The sequence below is a fragment of the Cynara cardunculus genome (assembly GCF_001531365.2).
Source record: "Cynara cardunculus var. scolymus isolate 2C chromosome LG 3, CcrdV1, whole genome shotgun sequence".
NCBI classification, from domain to species: domain Eukaryota; kingdom Viridiplantae; phylum Streptophyta; class Magnoliopsida; order Asterales; family Asteraceae; genus Cynara; species Cynara cardunculus.
The window spans coordinates 36,524,219-36,533,033 of record NC_037530.1 but is presented as its reverse complement, the minus strand read 5'-3'; the positions used below and the strand labels follow the sequence as shown (position 1 = coordinate 36,533,033).

The following is an 8,815-nucleotide window of genomic DNA, read 5'->3' as shown; positions in this document are numbered from 1 at the left end:
TTGGTCTCACGTGAACCCAACCCTATATATATATATATATATATATATATATATATATATATAGTAAGGATAAATGGTTATGCATTAGGACAAGAAGAGGTTGTATCACACTCACTCCACTAATAATTAGTCACTAAGGACCTTCATCAAGATTCTTACTTTTGGAATCTTTATTATGATTATTGTTAATAAAATATTATAAAGAAACAAATAAAAAAGAATTCAATGTATATTTTAACTAAAAACCCAAACACATGATATGCACAATCATTTGTACCCAATATATCTTATAAATTTATGAACCAATTTTTATATGTTTGTCCGTATAAAATTGCAGTGTTGTTTCATATATGAAATATTCAAAATTGTTTTATAGTTGTGAAATTTCACATATGAAACAACACTGTATAAATATTGCATTTTTATACTTCTTGTTTCATATATTGGTTTGGAAGTTTATATAGATTATTGAGTTTGTATAAGAAAAAGACCGATGTTAAAAGTTGATATTGGTCAAAGAACCCATCATGATTCTTTCTTTTTGATTTGATTCTTGATTGTGAGTTTATGAGTAAACCAAACCATAAAGCAATGAGAGTTAATTAGTTGGGTTAGGGAAGACACCCATCATTATTCCTTTGTAATTCTTGATTATGATGAGTTGGGTGGTCCAAACTACTTGCACATCCATATCACCTTTTATTATTCTCCTCCATTTTGTTGCTAATCACCACTTTTCCCCCTTTCTGTTTGTAGGGCAGCAGCACCATAACAGTAGACAATGTATACTGTTTTTTCAGTTCTTGATCTGAAATTAAATCTTTATCGTAGACAATGCGTAAAACCCTATTAGATTACTTTTTAGAAGGGTGTGAACGGTTTCAAAGACAGTAACAGATAGTTTCATGCAAGATTTACTCTGGTTTTTAGGACCCAGGAAGGGGTAAAAAAGATAATGGTAATCATGTTCAAAAAGAATAATATAAATCTTTAATTAGTGGTGGATGATTATAAGGCTAAATTTGAGAATAAAGACAAAGGGGACCATTAGGAAAGTTCCATTATCTATCTCCTCCTTTTTCACTAAGTGACTAACTACATGGTTGTTATAAATTCACCTGGCTAGAGAAACAACAGATCTATCTCCATCAGCTATCACTTAATCAAAGATGTGGCAGAGGAAGAAGAAGAAGAAGGAGATGGAGATGGGGATACTGATGACAGTGATGGCTAGGTATACAGGTGCAGCAGAATACCACTACCCTTTTTGATCTCATCTTTTTGTGAATGGATTAGAGAAAAAAGGAGGATACATGAACTAACTTTTAAGAGGCAAGTCATTCAGGCAAAGGGAAGGTGATGCCTTTCTTCCAGCAGTTTTTCTTTATTTTGTTTTTGTGTTTTTGTTTCGAGTACTGGATCCATTATCTTTAAGGTCATCGATGAATGATCTAGTATGTTGTTGTAATTTGGTTTTAGATCACTGGTTGATAGTATCAATCCATGTGAAATTATAGCTATCTCAACCTTAATACTGTTGTTTTTAGATTTCATCAGTCTTTTCTACAATATCTATATGTCTTAATGGGTTATCTAGTAAGTATGTCTAATGGGTTGTCTAGTAAGTATGTCTTAATGGGTTGTCTAGTGATTAATCTTCAAGGTGCAAGCAATCTTGAAGCAACAATGCCATGTTTGTAGTTTTGATTCAGATAGAGATGGATGGTTTGGCAAAGTGAAACCGACAAGAACATGAGAATCCGTAATCCGGAAAATGATGGAAGAGAAAGGTGATGAAGCTTACCTTGATGGCTAAGCAAAAGAAAGTAAAAAAGCAAACAAGCCAAAAAGAAATGATTTACATCAATTTCCAAGAGAAGGAACACAACTACATTATATGCAATGGCATTTGAAAAGAAAAAAACTGAATGGATAAAGTAGAAAAGTTATCTTATAAAGTCTTATCTACTAAAACCAACTATGTTCTTATCAGACTTATCCAATATCCCTTTATTCATTCGCCTAAACTCAATGTTACAAGTTTTAGCTTATTACCAATTCATGTTTGGTTCTAATTAAACTAACCTTTATCCCTGAAAATGGTAATTGATGGTCCTAACTGGTCCTTTGAGAGGCCTAATGACCCCAATCCTAGGTGGACCTAGTCCCAGATCAGTCCAAACGAGTGCCCTTCGGGGTTCAAGATAGACCTCATCAACATGTTATTCCTACAGGTCAATTGGCTCCTGGGATTCACTGGGATGCATTTGGTACACGAACACAAGGTTTTAAGGTTTAAATTGGATATAAATAGCTTAATAATACACCAATCATATCTAATCTTCCTGATTTTCGTTCCACTGAAAAAGCAGTTTTGTCCCACTTAATCGCATCCCAGTCTAATGGTCAACACCAAAACAACGATCTTTTTTCTGCGTTATTTCATTCTGCCTTATGTAAACAAACCCCTGAGTGTGTTTAGCTCATTTGGTGCTTCACTTCCTCTTTCCAAGCTTTTCATTCAGTTTCACAACACATCCAAACACCCACGCTCCGGTGTTCTTCTAGAATATAAGGGTACATAAAGACCAAATCTTGATCAAGATTTCTTAAGCCATCAAAGAGATGAAGGCCTTCTGTTTGGTTAACAAATGCAGATCCCTTAAAGTGCAACAAAGAAAGAAAGAATTGCCAAGTTTTGATGGTATTGAATGAGAGCTAGTCAAAGTGCAAGTATACATGGGTCAATCAAGTTATCTAGTAATAATAGACAAACAGGAATGAGAGATTCCAGTAGAGAAGGTATATATATATATATATATATATATATATATATCTCTTCTGTGCTACAAAAACCCCGTAAAAACACGGGAAATTAACTCCTCCTATCAATGTAAACTCAAACAATTAATGGGCAGTACCTCATCTTTATTATTCTTATCGTCATTTTCGTCAGCATCCGATCATTCAAGATCCAAAGTATTTTTCATGGTCTCATAAACCAAATATGTAATGCTAGCTGCTGGTACAACTTTCAGAAGATTTGGTACAAGTCCTTTGTAGAAACCTCTTACACCTTCTTTCTGATATGTTCTCATGAACACATCAAACATCCCTTTGTAAGCACTTGATCCACCTGGCTGTTGTGCTTGCATCCTGAATCAAAACTAACATCATTATTCATCACTCCAATTTTCCAACCATTTATTCATATATTTTATCTGATTTCCTTAAAAACACTGTACACAAATATCAAATAGATATCCGTACCAACATAATTTATAAGCACAATCATAATATTAAAAATATATTTATTAATTGGAATAGTTGGATGGTAATTGGATTTAACCAATAAGTTTTATTGGATTCTGGATTGTTAGCCTAGAACAGACCAATCCAATTTGGCTGCTGAAATTTTTGATCCAATCTGGTCCAATGATGGTCCGTCGTTTCTAATTGGATGCACACCCATATGGAGGAATATTGATGATCTTTCATCAAAAGGGTGTCAGATTCATAGTTTCACAAACTCTACAATAATTAAACTATTTGCAAGTAAATGCAATGGTACCTTGTCCTCACAACTTGCAACGGGTATACGCAAGTGGCTCCAACAGCCCCCGAAACCGTCCCACAACCCAATTGCACCAACGGACCAGGTTCTGCGCGACAAAGTTAAATAAAGATTTAAAATGCATGATTACTACCAAAATCTACAGGTATACATAGAGAGGGTGTCGGATAATACCACTGTCCTGAATAATGTATGATCTTGACATCTCCTTCAAAGTCTCATATGCAGCCAAATCAATTCCAGCATACGGAATAATTCCAAAAAGAGAAGGTACTATCCCCCTATAAAAAGCTCGAGGTCCCTCCTGAACCCATATATCCTTGGAAAGTTTTCCCAAGCTAGGAACTTTCCCATTTCCAGAAACAAACGTTTGCAGACGAGTCTTGACTAGATCCATAGGATAAATAGCTGTTTGTGCAACCGCACCAGCCATACCACCAGCAAGAAGACGCCCGGAAGTTCCAATATCATCCTTTCCATCCCCGCCAATGAAATTCTTCAACATTTCGTAAGTGTAAAACTTGATGGCACTTTCAGGGGCAACCTTAATAACATTTAGCCCGTTACCTCTGAAGAAAGATAAAATGCCACCTTCCTTCCATATGTTCTTAACTGCGGACGCAATCGAGGCATTAGAGGTCTGAACTTGCAGTACAACTTTAAGACGATCAAGAGGAGCAGTTGTTGTACGAGAAGCAGCTCCAGCAACCCCACCTGCGATCAAATACTTGCTAGCATGAACATGCTTACTGATGCCTGCAGGAATTATAGCCTGCTCTCCGATATCTACAAGATAAACCCTCTCCCAATATTGGTAGATGTTCTCAATCGTTGCCTCGTGAGGATAGAGAAGAAGAAAGTCTCTCCATTCTTCAAAAGTTATGATGCCATTGTTATCCTTGTCAACACGCTCCACAAAGCTAGCTAGTTCGTCATCATCTATGTCTATCCCTGCAAAAGAAAAGCTGCCATGGCTAATAAGATGAAGACAACTCAAAGAACTGGAACACTTTAAAGAAGCCACAAACAGAATAGCACCAAACATGCAAAATAATGTTGTGCAGTTGGGATTTGGGAATATGTAATCATTATACTTCTAATTAACTAAATGACAATCTTACCCTTAATGATAAGGGAGTAAATCTCATAATTAATGATAGAATTGGAAAGTGGACACTTATTCACAACAAACTAAAATATAAATATAGTCAATTATTTTGGGTCAGGGGAGTAAAAATTGCGTTGATGATGATGATGACAATGTGAAGGTGATTCAAAGTAGAGTCATTAATGGACAGAAAGAAATGGTTTTAAGAAACTTATGGAGGATGGTGCCTTTATATGCTTTTGCCTCAAAACAGCACTATCAACTTGATCACAGAAACAAGGATCATGGCTTTACTTCTAAACATGCATATTATTGGACCAGAAATATGTTCAATTAAGGTTCCCAATGTGCAATATTTGATTATTTTTCAACCCATAAGATAGCAATTCTGACACGGGTTCTTTTAAATCCATGACCTTCAGACAGATTTGAGAATGCCACTATTTAACAAAAGAATGCAACTTTCATGCACAACAAGGCCTGTAAACTTGTTAAAAGGTCATGGACTTGAAAAAACACTTGTCAGAAGGTCATTTAGCTAAATAACCCAATAACAGCACTCATACTGTTGATGACACAAATTCTATATGCACTAAACGCATTGCAGGAAACAATATACTCTCCTTTTCAAAGACGTATAACTACATTTATGATACTTTTGTGTTAACAATGCGAAGCTGATGAGCGTTTTTTTCTCAATGAGCCAATTTCATTACGCAAACTGCAGACAGTTTGCTAATCCATGACGCATATTGCAGAAAACAATCTATAGAATCGAAGGGCAATCTAAATTGTGAATACACAATTGATTTAGTTAAGCATATCAAAGTTGTGAATACCCTTGTCTTATTAATCATTGTCTTAGTTACCATTAGTTTATGTTTGGTTAATTGGATTTCCACCAAAAAAACAACTCCAAACAAACGTTAGTGCATAAGATCACTTGCCAACACACAATCCAAGGTTATAAAACCATGCAGGGGAGGACCTGGATACAAGGCCCGCGGTACACAAACAAAGAATATCTATTCCATATAAAGCATTTACCCAAAAGAAAACATTAGGCATACCGTCTAGTGAATTAATAGTTTTCACTACATCAAAGCCTGGAATTGGATCCAGAAGATTTCCCACTTTATATCTATCAACATTATGAATGCAAATTGACGCATTTATTTCTGTGTATAAAAGCTTGATATACAATGTTAGTCTGTCCCCTTATAAGCCTAATGATCCTGGAGCAAATCGATGCAAAGTATCATTGCAGAATCAGATGATTAAACATCCCAATCTTCAATTTTATTATACTAATCAATTTTTTTTTCTTTTTCCATATAGATATGTAACTCAGTCATGATAATGAACTTGGAGATCACTACAAGCCACGATCAATAACCGTCAACATCAAGAAGTTCATGAGACCATAGACTAAAATAATTAATTTGGCTATTTTAGATGAATTTTTTCTTCTTTGAACCAAAATAGCGCAAGTGTCTCTTTCGCAACTTGCTAAATGTACTTTTATGAATAAAATATGATTATGTTGGGTCATTTAGCAAGCTGTCGCGCCAATGCCGCAAGCCGACCCCACCAAAATCATATTTAATTCCAAAATGGGCACTTGCAAAATCTTGGCTATTTTGGTCAAATTGAAAAATAAATGGCTAAAAACTGAAGATGTTAGTCCAAAATGGCTATTTTGGTCAATTTCCCCATAGTTTAGTCTAACCATTTCATTAGCAATGGCACAGTGAAAAGTGCAAGAACAAGCTTTCAGTGTATAAGTTCTTTCTACACTACTATTTCACAAGTTATCACGTTCACTTCACATGTGAATTGATCCAATTTTCACTCTACTGCTACCAACTGATTGGAAAAATTGAAGTAAATTGCATATAATTAGGAACATAAAAGGGTAAGTATGGGATGATACCAGCCTTAACCAGAGCATCATAGAGCTCTTCCGGTAAAATGCAACCATTATGTTCAACATCAATGGCTTGAAAAATCCGATAAAGCTCAAGTTCCTTGTCATCCATATACCTCCTGAACTCCTGATAATCAACTCTTCCATCCCTATTTGCATCGCAAACCCTAAGCAAGTCTTTGGCGTACTTATAATCCGCCGGAATTTGCAACGCCGATAGCCCTACCTCGATCTGAACAGAATCCAAGTACCCCGCGTTTGATGTATCAAAAAAATTGAACAAACCACGAAATCGAGATTCTCTCTCATCTTTTGTCTCTCTCAACGCCAATAACACATGGTCCAACGTCACCGGCCCTTGCTCCTTGACAGGATTACAACATCCCGCCATTAAGTCCGTTGCCACAGGTCGACGACGAAGATGATGATCCTCCGAATGCTTAATCGCAGATGACGCCATGAAGAATCAAACCCTCAATTTCTCCAACACATAGTCTAATTCTGGTAGAAGGAAACAGATCTACGCATATAGATACAAATATTTCCTATGTATATATATGGAATTAGGTTCGAGAGATGAAAACGCATACAGTATAAAGAATATTTGAAGAATCTTTGAAAGTTGTCCGATAACTTGACCCAAGGTCAAAATTGTGGAGCTTTTTTGTTAATGGCGGAAAGAGGGTTGGATGATGACAAAGGGATTCAAGTGGGTGGGGTGGAAAGAACCGAGAATACAGGGAACCTGTAGAAATCGTTCAAAGAAACCTCCACACACACACGTCTGTGTGTGCGTGTGTGAGAAAGAGAGAACGGGAGAATGGGAATGGAGGTGTGGGACTGAATTATAATACCAAGCGTCATCTTTCTTTCTCCCCCAAATTTTTTCATCACAATCTTTTGTTTCAAACCAAATCTTTTTATTTTTCTATTCACATAAAATCATTTTCAAAGAACTTAAATTTTTGGATCATTATATTTTCTATTTATAGTAAAAATATTGTGTATATGTAATGTCGTTTGCAGTTTGCATTTTTATTTCGCAGTATACTGTGCAGTCTGTGGTTTTGAATTATTAAACTGCGATTCAAACTGCAGCGCATCGCATATTTTGTGTATTTTTATTTCTTACTTTTGTATATAACATATATATATACACTAGAATGATACTCACACAATTCAGCGAGATACATCTCGATTTTAATGTTTTTTTTTTGTTTCAGTCGATGTTATAATACGGTTTTATGTGGTTTTGAGAAAACGATAATGTTTTTAAGTTTTGGAAAAAATATAAATACGAACATATCATAAAAAATGAAGAAAAAAAATATTGATATTTGTACGAAACTAACTATCTAAAATTTCTTCCTTTTTATGTATTTCTTTATATTTTTTTTTTGGTTTAATAATATAATTTTTTATAAAGATAATGATTAAGTATTTTGTTAGAACTCAATGATAATCCTAATTATATTTTAGATTTTTTTATATTTAAAATGAAATGTTTATCCTCTATTTGATCATGCTTATCTGCAGTTACTTACACGAATTCAAACATGAAGCTTTAATAAGTTGTACATATACACAATTTACTTGTAATCTTGAATTTTAAGTAATATGCATCAATAAACAGGAATTTATGCGCACAAAAAATGGTTTTTAAGAGTTTTTATCAAATGTTTTATAATATAGGATGGATATATATATATATATATATATATATATATATATATAACAATTTAGTACTATTGACGTAATATAGCTGTTTATCTTAAATAAATAATTGGCCAATCGGGAACCGGGTTTAAAGAATCGAGATGAAAGAAAATTTTGAACATGTCACAACTCGTACGTCTGGTTTAGTTTGAAGTTTAATTTTTACTTCTTAGACTATTTTTAATTTTATGCAATATGTTTTTGGTAATCAGATGTATTGAAACTTTTATTTTTTGAACTACGATCGCTTTATTGTTAATTTTCTAATGTGTTTTTTTAGATTTATAATTTTTGGATTGTAGGCATAATATGGGATAGGGAGAAACTGCATAAACTGCACCGCAAGTTTGTGGTTTTATGCGATGCGGTTTGTGGTGTGAGAAAACACTCCAATTGCATATGTACTGCAGTTTGGTCTCAGACTGTATCGCGAACAACCCTAGATTTTAAGAATTTTTGCTTCAATGGATTCTTCAAAACCTTACCAAAA

At 34.5% G+C, this 8,815-nt stretch overlaps 1 protein-coding gene across 8 annotated transcripts; it reads right to left on the bottom strand.

The window, feature by feature from the left end:
• Window positions 1–2,847: 2,847 nt before the first annotated feature.
• LOC112510507 (calcium-binding mitochondrial carrier protein SCaMC-2-like) lies at window positions 2,848–7,412 on the bottom strand. Of its 8 annotated transcripts, none has more exons than XM_025115947.1 (5): window positions 6,616–7,412; window positions 4,289–4,525; window positions 3,749–4,186; window positions 3,572–3,662; window positions 2,848–3,156 (listed from the first exon to the last, which is right to left on the bottom strand). In XM_025115947.1, the coding sequence occupies exons 1-5, from the start codon at window positions 7,067–7,069 to the stop codon at window positions 2,964–2,966; spliced, it is 1,413 nt and encodes a 470-aa protein (XP_024971715.1). In that variant the 5' UTR covers window positions 7,070–7,412; the 3' UTR covers window positions 2,848–2,963. The 8 variants fall into 8 exon arrangements, with proteins under 8 accessions (XP_024971715.1, XP_024971717.1, XP_024971712.1 ...); XM_025115949.1 differs by having other exon boundaries at window positions 3,749–4,525; window positions 6,616–6,758; window positions 6,836–7,412; XM_025115944.1 differs by having other exon boundaries at window positions 3,749–4,525; window positions 6,616–7,129; window positions 7,200–7,412.
• Between the last annotated feature and the right edge of the window lie 1,403 nt (window positions 7,413–8,815).